General features: G+C 39.4%; 1 protein-coding gene across 4 annotated transcripts in view; it reads left to right on the top strand.

Moving 5' to 3' along the window:
* LOC109951175 (disks large-associated protein 1-like) overlaps positions 1-22,017 on the top strand; it is a 169,065-nt gene extending 147,048 nt beyond the window's left edge. For 3 of the 4 annotated variants that reach the window (XM_020585494.1, XM_020585496.1, XM_020585498.1), the window contains exons 8-16: positions 5,548-5,673; positions 5,862-6,020; positions 6,229-6,311; positions 7,844-7,889; positions 8,583-8,864; positions 11,032-11,164; positions 17,659-17,750; positions 17,957-18,109; positions 18,757-19,343. In XM_020585494.1, coding sequence (XP_020441150.1) covers positions 5,548-5,673; positions 5,862-6,020; positions 6,229-6,311; positions 7,844-7,889; positions 8,583-8,864; positions 11,032-11,164; positions 17,659-17,750; positions 17,957-18,109; positions 18,757-18,789 — 1,107 coding nt within the window. In that variant the 3' untranslated portion in view covers positions 18,790-19,343. The other variant, XM_020585495.1, reaches the window with a different exon arrangement.
* Positions 22,018-22,615: the final 598 nt, after the last annotated feature.

The following is a 22,615-nucleotide window of genomic DNA, read 5'->3' as shown; positions in this document are numbered from 1 at the left end:
CTAATCCATTTCAGAGCCACTCCTCTGATCCCATATTTTTCTAACTTGTCCATTAATAATTCATGATTGATTGTGTCAAATGCCTTTTTTAGGTCAATAAATATTCCTATCGTGTATTTCTTCTCATCCATAGCACTTGTAATGTCCTCCATCAGGTCGGTAATGGCCAAAGATGTCGACCGGTTCGACCTAAAACCATACTGACAATCAGAGAGGATTTTATGTTGGTCAATAAATGTACCTAATCTGTTATTAAAGAGTTTTTCCAGGATTTTTGAAAATTGTGACAACAGAGAAACCGGTCTATAATTTGTGAAGTTGTGCTTACGTATCACCAGATTTATACAGTGGAATAACCTTTGCTATTTTCATATTATTAGGGAACTGAGCTTGTATGTCGAATCAAAATTTTTAGCTCGTCTTGCAAAACACGCACTGTACTTGTAGTAGTGGTGGGCGCTGTGCTCCGCTATCAAACCCATTCGTGTTTATGTGTTGCGGGGCACAAGAACATATCTGCGCTGTGCAGACCTGAGCATAGTACAATGTTGCATGTGCCATCCCTGTCCACCTCGCCGAAGTTTTCAACTTGGGCTGCAGCGCTCTTTGATGACACCTTGACACATCCAATTGCAGAGAATCTGACTGACCACAAAGAAAATAGAGGAGAAGCTGATTTTGGCAGACCCACACCCTCTTCTTCTTTGCTGCAAGAACTAAAGCCAGAGCTTTTCACAGACATGTAGCTAGATGCATCCTGTATCCAAGTCTGCTGCTTGAAAAACTAGTTGATATCTGCTACCCATCTCTTTGAAAGCTTTGTGGTTGCCTATCAACTGGCACCCAACATGTATGTGATTTGCGCATGTGTGCCCTCATCCCCTGCCCTGCGCCACCTCTTATGGTGAGCGCAGAGTATACCACATCCTATATGAAAACAGCTTTAATATAGTTTATACTCCTTCACTTTAGTTTTCCCACTGAAATTTGCTTGAGTTTACCACTTTGTTCACATTTCAATGACAACATTCTGGTGATAAACTAGAAAATGTTTTACTGTTATTGGTAGGGAACCAGCCCAGTGTAACATTAGCCTTGGTGAGGCTCAGCCAGCACAGGTTCAGCTCATTAATACTCAGTCCTCTGGAACTGGATGCTGCATAATTAAGACTAACTCAACATTTCTCAGTTCGCACACCCCACCCCTGAACATAGTATAAATACAGAGGAGATCAGATGTCAACACAATGTTTCTTTCTTTTTTTTTTTTGACTACAAGGCAGGTTTAGAGATTTTTTTTTCTGTAAAAAGAAAATACCTGCAGCAATGGACAATAAAACAGGACCAAGATTCAGTGATTGCACAGCAGTAGGCCGTCATGTAATTTAACTAACTCAAGAAGGTTGATTTAGTCACTATTTAAAGGATTCAGTGATTGCACAGCAGTAGGCCGTCATGTAATTTAACTAACTCAAGAAGGTTGATTTAGTCACTATTTAAAGGAGACAGGGATTGCACAGCAGTAGGCCGTCATGTAATTTAACTAACTCAAGAAGGTTGATTTAGTCACTATTTAAAGGATTCAGTGATTGCACAGCAGTAGGCCGTCATGTAATTTAACTAACTCAAGAAGGTTGATTTAGTCACTATTTAAAGGATTCAGTGATTGCACAGCAGTAGGCCGTCATGTAATTTAACTAACTCAAGAAGGTTGATTTAGTCACTATTTAAAGGATTCAGTGATTGCACAGCAGTAGGCCGTCATGTAATTTAACTAACTCAAGAAGGTTGATTTAGTCACTATTTAAAGGATTCAGTGATTGCACAGCAGTAGGCCGTCATGTAATTTAACTAACTCAAGAAGGTTGATTTAGTCACTATTTAAAGGATTCAGTGATTGCACAGCAGTAGGCCGTCATGTAATTTAACTAACTCAAGAAGGTTGATTTAGTCACTATTTAAAGGATTCAGTGATTGCACAGCAGTAGGCCGTCATGTAATTTAACTAACTCAAGAAGGTTGATTTAGTCACTATTTAAAGGATTCAGTGATTGCACAGCAGTAGGCCGTCATGTAATTTAACTAACTCAAGAAGGTTGATTTAGTCACTATTTAAAGGATTCAGTGATTGCACAGCAGTAGGCCGTCATGTAATTTAACTAACTCAAGAAGGTTGATTTAGTCACTATTTAAAGGATTCAGTGATTGCACAGCAGTAGGCCGTCATGTAATTTAACTAACTCAAGAAGGTTGATTTAGTCACTATTTAAAGGATTCAGTGATTGCACAGCAGTAGGCCGTCATGTAATTTAACTAACTCAAGAAGGTTGATTTAGTCACTATTTAAAGGATTCAGTGATTGCACAGCAGTAGGCCGTCATGTAATTTAACTAACTCAAGAAGGTTGATTTAGTCACTATTTAAAGGATTCAGTGATTGCACAGCAGTAGGCCGTCATGTAATTTAACTAACTCAAGAAGGTTGATTTAGTCACTATTTAAAGGATTCAGTGATTGCACAGCAGTAGGCCGTCATGTAATTTAACTAACTCAAGAAGGTTGATTTAGTCACTATTTAAAGGATTCAGTGATTGCACAGCAGTAGGCCGTCATGTAATTTAACTAACTCAAGAAGGTTGATTTAGTCACTATTTAAAGGATTCAGTGATTGCACAGCAGTAGGCCGTCATGTAATTTAACTAACTCAAGAAGGTTGATTTAGTCACTATTTAAAGGATTCAGTGATTGCACAGCAGTAGGCCGTCATGTAATTTAACTAACTCAAGAAGGTTGATTTAGTCACTATTTAAAGGATTCAGTGATTGCACAGCACGTGATGCTGCCACCACTGTGCTTCACAGTGGGGATGGTGTGTTTGTGGTGATGTGCAGTGTTTGGTGTCCACCAAACACAGCATCTTGTCTGACGTACAAAAAGCACCATTTTGGTCTCATCAGACCAAAGAGCTTTCTTCCACTTGACCATGGCGTCTCCCACATGTCTTTTGATGAACACTAGTCGAGATTTAATAAGAGTTTTTTTCAACAGTGGCTTTCTCTTTGCCACTCTCCCATGAAGCTTTGACTGGTGAAGAACCAGGGCAACAGTTGTATGCAGAGTCTCTCCCATCTCAGCTGCTGAAGCTTGTAACTCCTTCAGAGTAGTCATAGGTGTCTTGGTGTCTCTCTCTCTAGTCTCCTTTTTGCACAGTCACTCAGTTCGTGAGGACGACCTGATCTAGTCAGATTTAGATGTGTGCCATATTCCTTCCATTGCTTGATGGATTTAACTCAACTCTGGAGGATGTTCAGTGTGTTGGAATTTTTTGACTCATACTTTTCAATTATCTTTTTTCTTAGAGTGTTCTTTTGTCTTCATGGTGTAATGGTAGCCAGGAATACTGATTAACCAGTGACCAGACCTTCCAGATTGATTGAATGATTGATTGATTCTTTCAAACATGCAGAACAGAACAAATGAACAAATGACAACAACACACATAATTACACATATCCAACCAATGCTAATCCAAAATCAGTTTGCTTACACCTATTACATGTTTGAATGGAGTAGGAAGAAGTCAGACTTATCCAGTCCTACTCCATGACATCATATTATACAAAATTTCATGCATCATTGGCTGCAAGCAGTATCTCTATATATATAAAACAGTGTTTCCTTAATGCCTTCTCGAATAAATCTTATTCTTGCATATATCTTGTATAACACATACATTTATATTTATATTTAAACTCCTCAATTCTAGTACTATTTTTGATGTCCACAGTTAAGTTATTCCATAGTTTGACCCCACTTATAGAAATACAAAATCTTTTTTTGGTTGTACGTATAGCATGAACATTTAAATTTAACTGACCCCTTAGATTGTATCCCCCTTCCCTTTCACCAAATAACTTTAGGATTCCACCAGGTAATAAGTCGTTCCTGGCTTTATACATAAACACAGCAGTCTTATATTCCACCAAATCAAAGAACTTCAACAATTTGGACTGTATGAAAACTGCATTTGTGTGATCCCTATACCCCATCTTGTGTACAACTCTTATCGCTCTCTTCTGTAATATGTACAATGGTTGAAGTGAACTCCTGTATGTATTTCCCCAGTTTTCAACGCCATACTCCAAATATGGCAAAATCAATGAAGAATACAAAATGTGCAATGCTTTAACGTCCAGCATATATCTAACCCTTGCCAATATCGATATATTTTTAGCTATTTTATGCTGAACATATCTGATATGAGATTTCCAGGATAATCTGTCGTCAACCATGACACCCAAAAATTTGATTTCATACACTCGTTCAATATTAGCACCCCCAATTCTCAATTGAAGTTCATTATGTGGTCTACGGTTCCCAAATACCATATATTTAGTTTTCTCCAAATTCAAAGATAGTAAATTACTATCACACCATTTCTTTATCTTCACAAATTCCTCTGAAACCCTTACCGAGAGTTGCCGTAAGTTTTCATCAGATGCCCAAATGGTAGTATCATCAGCAAACAAAACCATTTTAACAGTTTCAGAAACCTTACATATATCATTGATGTATAATATAAATAATTTAGGTCCCAAAACAGAACCCTGAGGCACTCCACATACAATGTCCAGCTCACTCGATTGGTATTCACCCAACTTCACAAATTGATGCCTCTGTGTCAAATAACTTCTGATCCATTTCCAAACACAGGTGTCTTTATACTAAAGTCACTTGATACACATTCACTACACTCTGGTGGTCCTCATTTCACTAATTGTGAGACTACTAGCGCCAACTGCCTGGACCTCTGTTGAATTAGGTCAGTCATTTTAAAGGGGATGAATATTTTCCATTACATATTTTTATTTAATTGACATTACTTTATAGAAACCTGTTTTCACTTTGACATTAAAGAGGTTTATTTGTTTTTTTGTTTTTGTTTTTTTGTCAAAAAAGCCAAATTATATTGACCTTGATTGATTTATAAAATCAATAAAAGGTTAAAACATCCAAGAGGGGGATTTTTTTTATAGGCACTGTATTTAGATTGTGGACCATTTTGTACTATCTCTATAGAACAGTACTTATAATATAGAGAACTTTATAGCACTTTAGATCCCATGTGTTTGTACTTACTACTACTATTTTATTCACAGAGTATGTGCAATGTTATAGCTGGAGTGGCAAATGCTATAAAGATGACAAGAGGTCTCAGGCAACTAATGAATGAATGAAAAAAGAGAACATTTACACACCAAATGAGTCTTTGCTGTTGTGGAGGTTCACCCTAATACTGTATGTCACATCTCAGCTCAGCAACATAACCTCTGCTGGGCACAGAGCAATGTTTTCCTTGGTTTTCACCCAAATTAATTTGTTTTAGGGGATATGATAGAATATTAGATATGATAGAATATTAAGTGTATTATATTAACAATTTATATTAACATTTCTATTATTATTATATTTATTATTCTGTTAATCCATTAACAATTCTTAAAACTTCTTTCTGATCAATGTTCCATATTTTTTTAAAACCAACCAGGATGCATACATGGAAGAGGAGGGACCCAGAGGTGACATGACCATCCAGTCAGGGCTCAGTAACTCAACAGAAAGCATTGACAGCATGAAGGCCTTGACTGCTGCCATAGAAGCTGCTAATGCACAGGTAAGTGCTTTTGTATTACTTTTTATTAGTACAAATTAACATTTATGCAGCAAACATGTTGCAATTTTGTTATAGCCATCCCAAAAATGTTTCCCAATTATGCAAACAAATGTCTAATAAAAGCAAAAATGTTCTCTGAGTATCATAGTCACTATTTATTTACACCAGCTTTTGTTATTCATGTGTAGGTCCATGGACCAGCCAGTCAACATGTCAGTAACAGCACAATGACAGTCAGCACCCCCACACACTCAGTCCTGAGCAGGGGGCCAGTTATTGAAGACCACCGGGATGAATACAGGAAAGATGCACTCAGGAAGGGCAAATGTCTCTCCATAGGCATCCAGGTATTTATGAGGCAGCAGTGAATATGGAGAGATACCAAGAAGGAAATAATGGCTTCACTTACTTACACATTTTATAGAACCTGCATACCTTTTTTTAATCTTGTTCACACCGAAAGAGGGCAAAAATGCCAAGAGCAGTTTTACAAAATACCATGCTTTAACTTATTAGTCATGATTATTTGGGATTTATCCGGTCTGCCTCCTATAGGTGGATGGACCAGAGGAGATTCCAGATCTAGAGGACCCATCCAAGTTCACTTCTGTAGGGGTACAAGTGGAGGATGACAGAAGGTGAGGAACACATTTTCCTTTACTCTTTGTTTTATTTTCTTGACTCTTTACTTGGTGTATAATTAACAATTTTACTAGCTATGAACAGGGCTGGAGAACACATTTATTTAGAAATATTATTTGTCCTAAAACAATTGCTAGGTGCCTGTATGAACAATGAAATTGATTTTGCACACATCACAGACTGGAGAAAAGTGAAAGTAGGTACAAAATTGCAAAGTTACATGTGTATGTCCTTCATGTACACTTGGATCTTACATTAAGATAAAGATATCTGCTCTTTTTTTAGTTTACAACTATTTGATTAGATGATATATATTCAGCCATTGCAGTGATGTGGTGCATTTTCCTTCAGACTTAGGTTTGAATCTAGGCTGAATAATTTCTGGCTGTCGTGTAATTCATTCTCTCTGGTCACAAGCAAACTCCCACACATTCATCTGCCAAAGTTATTCTTTGTTATAAACCCTAATAAATACTGTTGAGCTGTAATAGACAAAGAAAGGCAGCTCAGACAGCCTTCTTCTCAACCACATTCTCAAGCTAGATGGGATATATAGTCCCTCCATTGGGGGTGGAGGTCTTCGAAATCCACTAAACACATGTAGAGTTGAGCAAATTTCTATGAGCTGTTCAGTAACCTTCCAAAGTTAGAAGGTTCCACTGGAGGAAGAGAGCCACTTTTTCAGGGCTATGACATAATCTACATTGCTTGTCATGGATTTTTTTCCTTGTTTATTTGACAGGAACCATACAGTTAAACATAGTCACATTGTTACTGGTAAGTAGTGCAATAGATGATAGGGCATTTAGCTTATGTTAATGTGCAGCCTCTGATAAATCAAGGTTTACTGTAAATATATGTGGTGTGACAGTTGGTCAGGGTGTCCTTTATAGCACCCTAGCATACGCTTTTTCAGGGGCACTGAGCAGTGTGATATTTCTTAATATTAGAGCACACCCTCCCCATCTGTAAAAATGAAAACCACCAGGCTCATCTGTTAGTGCACAGACACTGCCCTGACCTCCATTTAACAGACATGTTAACCAAGACAGTCCAACAGTGTCCAGATCCTTTAGCATTACAGTGCAAATCCTATCCACATCTTGTGCCTTTGTGCAGAAGAGCAGCTTTTTTTTATATTTTATGTGTGGGGATTGGGGGTAATGATATTGTGCAAAGCTGTAGTAAACACCTTAACCAATAGGTTACCAATTTGTTTTAGTAGACATTACAGAAACTATTGCCTCCATAAACACAGTTGCCATGATCACAGCCATGCACGAACCTCTCCAACACTGTAATGTGGTGATTCTTGAAGTGGATACCAACAGCCTAGTTGTACGTGTAATATCATTGGTTAAAATGCTCAAAGAGAATCATCATCAAAAGTGATGAGAGCATCTGAGTATGTGACAAATAAATCTGTAAATCTTAAGTGTTAAAACTGATTCCAGATTGTTCATGGCCATTTATTCCATAAATGATTTTTTAGTTTTGTTTTTACTGGTTGTTTCCCTCTGCTGGTCAGGTATCGGAGGTTCCAGCGCTCCAACAGTGTGACAGCAGCTGTGCAGGCAAGTTTCCACTACAGATGTTTTGTTATTATGATGTAAACTATCACATTAAAGAAAGTGATTTATTATTTAATTCAGTAAAAATTATAGCATAGTCCAAGGATTAATATTGTGACATGGGACGTATTAAAGCATTTTCACTCTTTTCTACTGCCATTTACTTAAATGGAAAAGTTGGCACATGCACTGTATACCATGGTTGTCTGTCACTATTTGTATTTTGATCTAAATCCAGGATCTCTCAGGTAAGTGGCTGTGACTGGGCTAAAATGTAATTTGGTAAGAAAGTTTATTGCACAATGGTAAATCCTCACAGAGGAATGGTTCACAACATTGCCCAAGGACACTTCGACACGTGGACTGCAGGCACTGAGAGCTGAACCTTCAACCTTCCAGTTTGGAGACTACTGCTCTACCTACCGCACCACTGTCGCCCTGATATTAAGCATCTAATATCAGTGTAATCATCTGTCTTTACAAGCACAAAATCATTATCTCTTCCCATTAAGCACACTGACACACAAACTTGGGACCCACAGCAATAAAATGGCATTTTCACCCAGCCCAGTTAGACTGAACATAATTTGAAAAGAAGTGGACGTCTTGGGGTCAGATACAGACTTAACAGACCTGCATTATTCAACCACTTGTTAATTTAGGCAATTATTGACTTGTAATAACTTTTACATCCAGGCAGATCTGGACATGCCTGACTTGCTGGACACCCCTCTGGACTCCCCAGACACTGACATGGAAGTCCTGTCATCTGGAGCCATCTCTCGACAATACTCGCACGATGCCACCCCCTCTACTGTCAGCATACAAGGCTCAGGGAATCACTACCACGCCTGTGCCTCTGATGACTATGAAGATGTGGGCTTTGACCCATCCATCCTGCCCCCTCCAGATCCATGGATAGATAGTGTAACAGATGACCCTCTTGATGTCAGCTTCAACAGCTCTGCTATGCTGGAGGTATGTGGGAGCTGAATCAGTGATATCTTAAAAACAGATCTATGGACATTTAAGACATAGTATGTTTCTTTCAAATACAGTTGTCTTTAGTCTTACTAGCTGATTAATTCTATTAAATTACCGCTTTTTGCATACTTTCATGATGTTGAACTATTGCTAAAGCAATCTTTTTCCTTCCCTTTGCTACATTTCTTGGAGCATTACTGCCACTAACTGTCAGTTAGTGAAATAGCATAATACTGGCCGCAGCACTGTTATCACGTCACCGGCATCCTCCCTGTGGACTTGTGCACAAGGACATGATAAAAACAAAATAGGCCCTATTCATAAAACCATAGCTTCTCAGCTCTACTAGTGGTGGACAGCTCCAAAGGGTACATGTAACAGACTCATGAAACTTCCTTGAGCTATGTCCATAAGAGTAAACATCAAGTCAGCACTGATTTTTACATTACTATATATCATGTAATGCATTAAAGTGTTATTAAATCAATCTGCATTACAATGTAACAATAATATAACACTTACAAAATGTTTCTTCCTTAACTGTAATAGTAAAGCAGTAATGTAAATAAAATGAAGTATATAATATGATGGCCAGGGTTATTTTTGAATTGATATTTTATGTTACTTAATTTATCTCCCTCTGCAGGACTACTGATCTTGAAGATTTATGTAAAATGAATCATTATAGGCAACTGAATAGTAACTCAGGAGACATATATGACCTGTGTGTTTTTTCTACATTCTGGCTTTGTTAGATTTTAGTGAGTACATACAACCGCAAATCAGGAAAAGTTTGGACGGTATGTAAAATTAAAATTAAAACTGAAACTAGTGATTTGTAAATCATCTGTGTCCTGTATCACATTGAAAACAATACAGCTGCACATTATTTAATGTGATACCTCATCAGTTTTATTCTTTGTTCAAAATAAACACACTTCAATTCTTGTGCTGCAACACATTCCAAAAAAGTTGTGACGGTTGCATTTCAGGGCCAGTAATGAGGTAAAACAATGAAATGATGATTTGCATTTGAAAGGTGATATCAACAGGTGATTGCAATAACGATTTGGTACAAAGTGGCATGTGTGAGAAAATTATTGAAATGTTTAAAAACAATGTTCCTCAAAGAAAAACAGGAAGGGTTTTGGATCTGTCGCCCTCTACGGTGCAGAACATATTTAAAAGGTCTATAGAATCTGGAGGGATTTTAGTGTGTAAAGTGCAAAAGCACAAGCCTAAGCTGGATGACTGAGCTCTCTGATCCCTCAGATGGTGCTGTATCAAGAATCATCACTCTTCTATAAGTGATATAACCACATGGGCTCAGGATGACTTTGGCTCACCTGTGTCAGGCACTACAATATGTAGTTACATCCATAAATGCTGCTTAAAACTGTACTGTGCCAAAATGAGCCGTGTGTCCAGAAGTCAAAAAAAAACATCCAGAACAGCAACAAGTCCAAAAGCCAGGGTCTGTCATGGTCTGGGGTTGTGTCAGTGCCCTGGGCAAAGGGAACTTACACTTCTGTGATGGCTCCATTAATGATGAAACACACATAGAGAGTTTGGAGCAACAAATGCTGCCTTCAAGACGACATCTTTTCCAGGGATGCCCATGTATATTTCAACAAGACAATTCAAAACCTCATCCTGCCACATTACCAAGGCCTGGCTGTGGAGGAAAAGGGTGTGAGTGCTGGACTGGCCTGTCTGCAGTCCCCAGTAGAGAATGTGTGGAGCATTTTGAAACACAAATTGCATCAACAAAAACCCAGGACTGTTCTACCTTAAGACTTATTCGCAGGAAGAATGAGACAAAATGACACCTGACACACTGAATCACTTGGTGTCCTCAGTCCCTAAATGTCTTTGTGTTATGAAAAGGAACGGCAACATCACACCGTGGTAAATGCTTTACTGTCCCAACTTTAATTGGAATGTGTTGCAGCGTCATGATTGAAGTAAATGTTTATTTTGAACAAAGAATAAAATTGATTAGGTATCACATCATCAGTGTAATACAGGACACAGATTTACAATTCACTATATTCAGTTGTAATTTTATATACCGTCCCAACTTTTTCTGATTTGGGGTTGTAGATTGGCCTGTGGGGGTGTGCCTCTACATGTTCTGACAGCGAGAATAATTGAATGGCAGGTGGTGCAGCGGTCAATCTGTCAGAGAGATGGACGCTGGTTCCTGAAGCTGCTGCAGGCTGAGACTGACCGCATGGAGGGCTGGTGTCGACAGATGGAGCTCGACCAGCGGGAGAATGACCTGCCTGAAGATAGTATGTCTTTGTGTGTGTGTGTGTGTGTCATTACAGTGCCTTGCGAAAGTATTCGGCCCCCTTGAACTTTGCGACCTTTTGCCACATTTCAGGCTTCAAACATAAAGATATAAAACTGTAATTTTTTGTGAAGAATCAACAACAAGTGGGACACAATCATGAAGTGGAACGAAATTTATTGGATATGTCAAACTTTTTTAACAAATAAAAAAACTGAAAAATTGGGCGTGCAAAATTATTCAACCCCCTTAAGTTAATACGTTGTAGCGCCACCTTTTGCTGCGATTACAGCTGTAAGTCACTTGGGGTATGTCTCTATCAGTTTTGCACATCGAGAGACTGAAATTTTTGCCCATGCCTCCTTGCAAAACAGCTCGAGCTCAGTGAGGTTGGATGGAGAGCGTTTGTGAACAGCAGTTGTCAGTTCTTTCCACAGATTCTCGATTGGATTCAGGTCTGGACTTTGACTTGGCCATTCTAACACCTGGATATGTTTAGTTGTGAACCATTCCATTGTAGATTTTGCTTTATGTTTTGGATCATTGTCTTGTTGGAAGACAAATCTCCGTCCCAGTCTCAGGTCTTTTGCAGACTCCATCAGGTTTCCTTCCAGAATGGTCCTGTATTTGGCTCCATCCATCTTCCCATCAATTTTAACCATCTTCCCGGTCCCTGCTGAAGAAAAGCAGGCCCAAAACATGATGCTGCCACCACCATGTTTGACAATGGGGATGGTGTGTTCAGGGTGATGAGCTGTGTTGCTTTTACGCCAAACATAACGTTTTGCATTGTTGCCAAAAAGTTCGATTTTGGTTTCATCTGACCAGAGCACCTTCTTCCACATGTTTGGTGTGTCTCCCAGGTGGCTTGTGGCAAACTTTAAACGACACTTTTTATGGATATCTTTAAGAAATGGCTTTCTTCTTGCCACTCTTCCATAAAGGCCAGATTTGTGCAGTATACGACTGATTGTTGTCCTATGGACAGAGTCTCCCACCTCAGCTGTAGATCTCTGCAGTTCATCCAGAGTGATCATGGGCCTCTTGGCTGCATCTCTGATCAGTCTTCTCCTTGTATGAGCTGAAAGTTTAGAGGGACGGCCAGGTCTTGGTAGATTTGCAGTGGTCTGATACTCCTTCCATTTCAATATTATCGCTTGCACAGTGCTCCTTGGGATGTTTAAAGCTTGGGAAATCTTTTTGTATCCAAATCCGGCTTTAAACTTCTCCACAACAGTATCTCGGACCTGCCTGGTGTGTTCCTTGTTCTTCATGATGCTCTCTGCGCTTTAAACAGACCTCTGAGACTATCACAGTGCAGGTGCATTTATACGGAGACTTGATTACACACAGGTGGATTCTATTTATCATCATTAGTCATTTAGGTCAACATTGGATCATTCAGAGATCCTCACTGAACTTCTGGAGAGAGTTTGCTGCACTGAAAGTAAAGGGGCTGAATAATTTTGCACGCCCAATTATTCAGTTTTTTATTTGTTAAAAAAGTTTGAAATATCACAAAAAAATTACAGTTTTATATCTTTATGTTTGAAGCCTGAAATGTGGCAAAAGGTCGCAAAGTTCAAGGGGGCCGAATACTTTCGCAAGGCACTGTATGTCTAGATTCCAAGTGTGTATGTTGCTGCTGTATGCAGAAAAGATCTCCTATTTATGCCTCACCAGCAGTAGCCATAGCCTGAGGCATTATGTTTTTGTTGTGTCCGTCCATCCTTCCATAGATTTGGGTGGTAAAAGGTCAAGGTCAGTGACCTTAGTGGTTGGTGGAGGCATACAATCACAAAGCAATCATTGCAGTTTGAATATGATTTCTTAGTACAAATACATCTACTTGTAGTCCCTCTTCACAGGGTGCGCATCTGCATTATGAACACCTAAATCAAAAAGTGTGTTTTTGTGGACCTGAAGATGTGAAACAGTATTTCACAATAAAAGAGCAAAACTGACCAAAATTCTGTAAATACATAACTTGCTGCTGGGGTTCCTGTTTGCCCCCTTTACTTTATAATTTATACACTAACAGCTGCCAAACTATGTACTAAAACCAGCATACTATTTGATGATACAGTGACTGAGTCTTTTACAGCAGTATGAACGGGGCCATGGTGCTATAGTTAAAGATTTTGGTTTATGGTGCCATCAGCCTTTCCCTCTTCTCAATGTAAACAAAACTAAGAACATGATTGTTCTGTGTTTATTAAAATCTTCTCCTCATCAAAGACTGAAATCACTCTGGTCAACAGGGTTGGGAGCGTTACTTTAAATTTCTATTTTGATATATTTACAAATTACTTGTTAAAAATGTATTCAGTAGCTTAATCCAAGTATCACAATAGTAATGTAACTTGATTACTTTTTGTTACTTTTTAATTACCTCAATACCAAATATGGAAATAAGACATAACAAAATAAATAAATAAGAAGCTTTTACTTAAGTGTATTCTGTTAGACAACAAAACTATGTAGCCCTAAGAAAATGGGGAAACCAAGATTTTTTGTATCAAAAATGTGTCCCTTGCTCGGTGTTGTTTTTTTAAGAAAAAGCTGATTTTGATTAAGCAAGTTCAGGTAGTGACCACATAGTACAGTTTACAAGGTGAAAATAAAATCTGCTCCTTTTACAAGGCAAAACATTTGACACTTTGTTTTAGGTTAATACATAGTGTACACTAAGAGCACTCACACTGTTTTTGGAGTCCACCTACTGAACTAAAAAAAGAAGAACAACAAGCTAATGAAAAAAATTAAAGCAAAGCAAATATAGGCAGTAGACCTACTTATTACACTTATTACAAATTAAAGTAGTGAACTACAGAATAGTATCTTTCACAAGGCAAACATAAAATCTGCTCCTTTTACAAGATAAACAGAGCTTTGTTTTAACACATGGGTTGAGTATTTTTTAACACATCAGATGGTTTATGACTGGGGTCATTAATTGTTTGTCCAGCTATTTTCTTTATTATGCATGTTTCAATTAATAGCAGCAATGTTAATTATGCACATTTAATTTATATGTACTTTGGTAAGTATGCTATTCACACATAACAGTCAAATGCCTCCCAAACGTGGTTACAGTTAAGATAATGTTGGAATCAAAATTGTCTTTAAATTCTAAGTATGTTTGAACATGAATTTGTATCTGGTATAGAGGCTGTCAATGTGTTCTAAGGCAACAGGAATAGAAAATAATGAAAATAAAAATAAAAAGTAGAGCAATAAAACTGAGAACAAGAATAAACCGTGTGTGCATTCAAATAAGAAATGTCTGCAATCAAAAACAGGAAAGGAAAGAGATGAAAAGAGGGAGCTTTTATAAATATATGTACATCTATATACATTACAGCAGAGAAGCTTTCAGACTGATATGTACAATGGATATAGTTTCAGTTTATTGCACTGTGGTGATTGCTGTGTCCAGTCATACAGTCAGGGCTTAAGTGGAGGAAACTGTCCTTGTGTCTGGTTGTTATGACATACAGTGACCTGTAGCGCCATCCAAACAGTTTGTGTCCAGGGTGTGAGAGATCTGTAGAAATCTTCCATGCCCCCCTTTTACCCGTGAGGTGTACAGGTCCTCCATGGAGGGCAGGCTGGCACCGATGATTCTTTCTGCAGTCCTGACTGTCCACTGGAGGTTAGGGGAAACAACTTTTTACACAGGATTACCTACAATTTCACTCCAAACTGTTGAGACTTGTGAAGAGTTATAATGTGAACATGTGCATGGTAGGATATTCTTTATTGTACAATGTTAAAATTGTAATCCTGCTAATCCCCATTTTTACTAAGTGTATCAGTAATCTGATTACTCTGTCTCCAACTTTAACAGAATACAGTTACTTTTTTGTATTTTAAATACATAACCATTTTATATTTTCAGTTTCTCCCTAGGCCTGGTTATAAGGGCACTGATATACTTAAAGACAGCAAACTGAAATTTGACCAACATGTTATGTTTCATAGAAAAGCACATCAGCATTTATACTTAAAAATGAATTGCTTGTGACGCCATGACGACTTTGTTTTATTGAATCTATTTTCTCTTTTTGTTTTGTGTTGTGGTACAGAAATCTTAGCTTGTGCGGCAAAAGCAGACTTAGTCTTGTCAAGGGGTCTGCCAATATTACTGTGGTAAAAAGCATGTTTGTAGCAAGGCTGTGTCAGATACCGATAACCAGAGGAGCCAAATGCAGCACACGCTATCAGGTTAGTTGGCAATGAGAGGCTTTAATGGTAACATAACAGGCATATACAGCACAGGGCAATGGTGGAGGTGGTGAAGGCAGGAAGCAGGCCCTAGGACCCAGGACCAGTCTTTATTTGGTGTTCTTTAGGTGGCCTCCCATCCAGGACCAGTCTTTATTTGGTGTTCTTTAGGTGGCCTCCCATCCAGGACCAGTCTTTATTTGGTGTTCTTTAGGTGGCCTCCCATCCAGGACCAGCTCTGCTTAGCTAGCAGCCAAGTTCAGGTGTATTCAGAGTGTAGTGGCTGTAGGCAAGCAACAGGTAGACAGGCTGACTTTTTCTCTTCTTGGGGTAAATAGTGTAACAAAATTGTGCATAAGCACCAAAATACAAAAACAGTCACCTAAACAGCCACAAGAACAAAAATATGGTGAGCTGAGAAAACAGCCTCTGCTTAGGCAGCCTGAGGGCAAACAGATAGCCAAAAGTCAAAAACAGATCAAAATTCAAAACCGGTAAACAGGCAGGAAGCAGATCAGTCCTCGGCAACAAGCTACAGAGTCAGAATGGCCGGTAGGCCTGCGACTAGGAAAGTGGAGATACAGGCAGACAGGTAACAGGTCAGAAAACTGAGGTGCAGGCAGGCAGGCAGGACACAGATCAAGTGATAGCAGCAGACTATGTGGATGTGAGGACTGAGTGGAGACTGATTAAACAGACAGACTAACAAGCCACAGGTGTCCCAAATCAGCCACTGAGTGGCATGGTGAAGGTGAGGAGAGTGAGACAGTGAAAAGCAGGAAGTCTCCTAAAAATGAGGGCCCAAAACAGGAAGCCAGATATGGAACATGACAGCTGACGCTATTCTGGCTTGTTCCATTCGTCTGTTGTACAGTTTGTACTTGCTGATCTGATCATTGTTTTAGAGTTCCTGCCACAGGGACCAAGAGGACTAAATCTTTTCTGTCTCAGTTGCGGTGGCCTGCTAAATTCCAGACACAATTTTGACTAACTGAACACAATTTTAAAAATGTCTCAGGTATTTGCCTGGGGTTTTGTTGTTATGTGGTGTGACTGATAATGTTTCTTGTTTTTATTGTTGTTTGTCTGTACTCATCTAGCTGCAAACCAAATTTCCCCTCTTCTGAGGACAATTAACTTTATGTAGGCAACCTGTGTTTAATGTTTTATGATTTCCTATCTCAATAGTCGTCTCTTGACCTCTTGTGGCGTGCATTAATAAGAACCTTATAGTTATAAAAGAGGTAAGAATGAGTTTTGAAATGACATGATGTCGTTTTAAGGTTTGTGTATAACCAGACAGTGACATGCGGTACTACAAAGTTTTGCGATCAGTACCCAGTATTTCAAACGTTGTTTTTTCTATCCGAGTGGATCAGATCTGGATTTTGGGGAATTCAAAACCAACAAACAAAATTGGGATCACTCAGATATCCACCTGGATCAGACAATCAAATTCAAGATTTAATCTGGATCAAAACCTCAAAATGGGCAGTTCAAAACAAGACCACAGGATTAGGACAAGTTTAATCCAAACTGGATTAGCTTAATCCCACCAGAAGGGTGGATTTCTAGTGGATTACCAGTGGAAAAGGTACAGTAGATTTAATTTACAACTATATCAATATAAATAAGATGGCACAGCTTATAAATTGAAATAATACATACGTAATTTGTAGCTTTCTTATGCTTGATAAGTTTTCGTTTATTTTGTCACATTTGCAGTGGCCTCATGCATAAATCTCAGAAGAGTGTATTCAGTCGAGTAATGAGTTTGTGGTCATAGAATTATCTCAACAAAAATTATGCCAATCACAAATGTAATTTCAATTAAACAAAAAATATCCTCATCAAAAAAGGCACAAGTAAAAACACTATTATTCAGGATCTGGTCATCTTGAAAAGTCTGAATCTGGATCAGAGTATCAGAGTGGTCTTATCCTGAATTGTTTCGAAATACTGTGACAAAATCTGGCTGAGTTGGATTTCCATATCTGATCGGATCTAATTGAGATTGAAAGTTTTGAACTCCTGGTCCCAGGCAATTAAACTTGAGGAGCAAGGGTGTTTTAAAACCTGCAGTATATCCACATTCAGACAAAGTACCTGATACCTTAAAAGATTCCTGGGCTCCTGGAAAAACTCCTGAGGTCAAAAATGGCTAAATATGACATAAGCAGGATGACAGAATGTGTTGAGAACAGTGGGTTGTACATTTTCTCAAGAAGAGATGGATGGACTTTCTAAACTCTGTGTCTATGCTTGTAGTCCTCGGGAAGATGAGGAGTGCAGTAGGAAGTGCTCAGCTTCTGATAGCCCAGAAGTTTCAACAGTTCAGGGAGCTGTGTGAGGAGAACCTGGTGAGTCTGAAACACCCTTCTTCACACTGAGAACACAGAGTCAGTAATTACCTCTGCCAAGGCAGGAAACTGAGGTTTGTGCTCTCTCAGTGCTGTCTAGTTTAATATATCATTAGACCCTTTCCTTTTTATGTGATTTCACTCTTAAAGAAGCTAAGATTAGATTTACAAACATCCTCACATGTTCTTTACCTTTACTGTCATAGAACCCTAATGCCCACCCTCGTCCTGTGGCCTCAGACCTGGCTGGTTTTTGGGACATGCTTCAGTTGTCAATCGAGAATATAAGTCTCAAGTTTGATGAGCTTCACCAGCTCCGAGCCAACAACTGGAGACCTCTGGATCCCCCTGAGAGAAAGGTATACACACATACAGTACTTATACACAGTATTTATTTTGGACTGATTCTAAATGGTCTAAAGATGATTGATTTATACCCACATAAAGGGAGTTACAATAGTCGATACTACTAAAAATAAAAGCAAGTACACGTTGCCCAAAATTATTAAAGCTCACAAACTGTTTAACCTTTAACAAAAGTCTGAGTTGAAAATAATCCAGCTTTAACAATAGAATTAACCTGTTTATCCAACTTAAGAGTCCATAGTAACACCCAGGTCTTTGACAGTATGTTTAATAGAAGGATCTCAATACCCTAGGACAATATTCTGGGCTCCACAACCTCCACCAGGGTTGATCACCTGGATTTCAGTCTTTTCTTTATTAAAATGCAAAACATTTTAAGTCATCCAGTTTTTTTATACCCGCTAAACACTCAAACAGTTGTTTTAGTAGATCAAGAATACCAAGTTTCAGTGGGAAATACAACTGAAGATCATTCACTTAACAGTGGAAAGAAATGTTGTATTTCCTGATGACCAAGCCCAGAGGAAGAATGTACAATGAAAACAACATCGGCTCCAAGATGAATCCCTGTCAAACTCAGATGCATGTCCAAAAGAGCTTGATGATCATAGACCAGTGAGGATGTCACACTGCTTAACAGGTACAACAAGAACGATACAACAACAAGCATTGACGGGCACATCAGATGGCGGGCCATACACATCGGCGTCATCCAGAAATCAGAAGCATGCTGAAGCTCTTAGTTTGCTCACGATTAAGATGCAGTCACACCTGAGGTTCCTAGATGGAAGTCCTCTTTGCTTGTTTGATGAACAGGTGATAATGTGTTCAAGTAGAGACAGCATGAATAATAAAATCTTTCCACAGTTGCTACTTTTATATGGGGGGTTTAGTGGTGAATTTATCTTCCAAGAGAACTGAGAATCGCTGGCAGTCGAAATTCACAGGGGCTCATTTACAAAAGATCTTTTGTCTAAGGCAATTTGACTGTGCCTGCCATGGCAGAAGCAAAGAAAGTATTACCTAGGTTCTCTCACCTGGTACTGTTAGCGCATGGTTGTCTGACTTAGTCTATGTGGGGATGCACTTTTCCCTTCACATATGTCTGACTGTATCTTTTTCTGTTGTCTTCTGCCTGCTCTGTTGCTCTCTTCCAGCAATACTGTGACTCTGCTGGCCTCCTTGGTTGCTCTCATTGTTGAGTTTTTCTCTCCTGTGCTTCTTTGTGTTGACAGTGAAGGTGCTTGCAAACCCGCCACGCATCAGTCAGCATAACCGCAATGCCACCTGCATCGCAATGCCTTGACACCTCTGGGCCTCCGTAGTTCCATCATGTCTGTTTTTCCATCCATCTGTCCATGCTTCCTTCTGCCCTTCCTTCCTTTCTTCTGCCACCTGAGCTGCCTCACTGTGTGTGGCTTTTTGTTTTGTGTGCTGTAGCTGCCAGTGTCAAATTGGATGTACATGAGCAAGTGTGGCTTCTATTCCTTCTCCAGAAATACTGGACATTTCACCGTATGGGCCACACTGTTGACACAACGCTTTCGCAGGAGATAATAAAAATACATGCAGAAACTACAGCCATAAAATAACAAAACATGCAGTCTGAACTTTGTGCAAACATTTTAAACTGGTAAACAGATAAGTACAGTTGAGAGGACCAGAAAAACATGACTGAAAAAACAGGTGTAATATTCCTGTCAAAGCATGGCTTGGTGAAAAACAACAGCAAAGTTTCTTTAATTAAAGAAGTTATTCCTGGACAATGCTTTAAAATAAAAATAATAATAATGATTTCATCTCTCTATAGCCAGTAACCTATAGTAGAGGGGAAAGTGAAAACAGAAACACACTTTAATACAGTGCAAACTGAACAGGAATAAATAGCAGCTACCTAACTGATTGTTTGGTGATACTTGACAATGTATCCACTCAGTTATATGGTCATTTTGAGGCTGTAATATAAAAAAGGTGTTTCTGCTACAGTTCTTACAGAAGTAAATCATACAGTCTGCAACTAAGTTGTGCACAGTAAATAACAAAATAATATAAATACGACTATGTGTTGGTGTTTCTATTTTATGTATTATTCCACAAATCATCATCCATCCATCCATTATCTATACCACTTATCCTGAACTGGGGGGGGGGCAATCCCAGCTGACACTGGGTGAGAGGTGGGGTCCACCCTGAACAAGTCACTGGTTGCTGACACTAAGAGGCAGACGACACAAATCATTGTACTGTACTTAACTATTCTATTAACAAAAAAGTGTGAATCATCACATGCAGGGAACACGATAAGAATCCCAGAAAACAGCATGTAAATAGCTGCAGTATTACTGAAACGGTGTGTGGCATAATACAGTATGTTAAAAATATGGAGGGATAAAAAAGAATTACACAGAATGTCTAATATGTCTTACAACCCCAGTACTATCATCATCATACATTATATTATTGAAAGATTCAGAGAATCAACAGAAATCTGTAAACAAAGGAACAAGGCCAAAAACCAATGTTAACAGTTGTGATCTTCTGGCAACACCACATTAAAATACACACACAATGATGTAGTGGGGATCACTGCATGGGCTCAGGAACACAGCTGTCAGTAAACAGTTCACTGCTACATCCATAAATGCAAAAAAACAAAAAAACAAAACAAAAAAAACCATATAAACAAGATCCATGGAAAAATATTCTGTGGTCTGACAAGCCAAAAATTTTTATTACACTGCTCAAAAACAATTAAGGGAACACTTGATCATTGCAGTAGAACACCAAGTCAGTAAAACTTTAGGGATATCAGTCTGTCCATTTAGGAAGCACAAGTGATTGTGAATCCGTTTCATCTGCTTTGGTGCAAATGAAAGTGACAACACGTGCAGTGGAGTGGCAAAAGTAAGACAACCCCCAAAAAAGGGACTGGTTCTGCATGTGGTGACCACAGACAAATGCTCTCTCCTGATCCTTCCCAAGGTTTGTGTTGTGCTAGTGTCCTTGTCACTACCTGGAGCATTAGGCAGTTCCTGCAGTCCAGTCACGTTGCACAGGTAGGCCAATCACTCCAAGATGGCACATCCATACGTGCAGTCGCAAGAAGGTTTGCTGTCTCCCAGAATAGTTTTAAGGGCATGGAGGAGATACCAGGAGGCTGAATGTTACACCAGCGCTGAGGAAGGGCAACAACCCACCAGCAGGACCAGTGTCTGCTCCTTTGTGCAAGGAGGAACAGGAGGAGCACTGTAAGAGCCCTACAACATGACCTCCAGCAGCTACTGATGTGCATGTTGCTGACCAGACTGTCAGAAACAGACTCCATGAAAGTGGCATGAGGGCCCAACGTCCTCTAGTACGACCTGTGCACACAGCCCAGCGCCATGCAGTTCAATTGGCATTCAGAGACCAACGGAATTGGCAGGTCTACCACTGGCACCCCATGTCATAGCCAATGGTACCCTGACTGCTGTGAGGTACCAAGATGAAATCCTCAGAGCAACTGTCAGACCTTACCCCAGTGCAGTGGGCCCTGGGCTCCTCCTGGTGCAGGACAATGGCCTGTACACAGTTCCTGGATGACAAAGTAGTGATGTCATTGACTGGCCCTCACATTCCCCTGACCTAAATCCAACTGTGGGACATTATGTATCGGTGCATCTGATACCACCAAGCACCAACCACAAACTGTCCAGGAGCTCAGTGATGCCCTGATCCAGGTCTGGGAGGTAATCCCCCAGGACATCATCCACCGACTCATCAGGAGCATGGCCAGATGTTGTTGGGAGTGCATACAGGCACATGGGGCCACGCACACTTTTGAGTCACATTATGAGTTGCTGATGATGAAACTGACACAACGTGGATGACCCTGTGATTTTCAGTGTGATTTTGAATCCAGCCTCCTGATGATTTTGGTTTTCATTGACCATTGTTACAGTGGGGCAAATAAGTATTTGATACACCGCCGATTTTTCAGGTTTTCCCACTTACAGAGAATGGATAGTTCTGTAATTTTCATCATAGGTACACCTCAACTGTGAGAGACAGAATCTACAAAAAAAAAATCCAGCAAATCACATTGTTAGATTTATTTATTTATTGCATGAAATAAGTATTTGATCACCTACCAACCAGCAAGAATTCTGGCTCTCACAGACTTGTTAGTTTGTCTTTAAGAAGCCTTCCTATCCTCCACTCATTGCCTGTATCAACTGCACCTGTTTGAACTCATTACCTGTATAAAAGACACCTGTCCACACACTCAGTCTATCAGACTCCAACTTCTCCACTATGGGCAAGACCAAAGAGCTGTCTAAGGACACTAGGGACAAAATTGTAGACCTGCATGAGGCTGGGATGGGCTACAGGACAATAGGCAAACAGCTTGGTGGGCATGGCAGCCGTTAGTTATCTGAGATCTCCTGAGAAGTAAGAAAATGTTTGATGAAGGAGAGGGTGTTTGTAAATTGTATTGCTCACCAGAGGAGAATGTGAGG

This window comes from Monopterus albus, unplaced genomic scaffold, assembly GCF_001952655.1.
Source record: "Monopterus albus unplaced genomic scaffold, M_albus_1.0 scaffold367.1, whole genome shotgun sequence".
Taxonomy (NCBI): domain Eukaryota; kingdom Metazoa; phylum Chordata; class Actinopteri; order Synbranchiformes; family Synbranchidae; genus Monopterus; species Monopterus albus.
The sequence above is the reverse complement of the archived record's forward strand: the minus strand, read 5'-3'. Positions and strand labels throughout refer to the sequence as shown.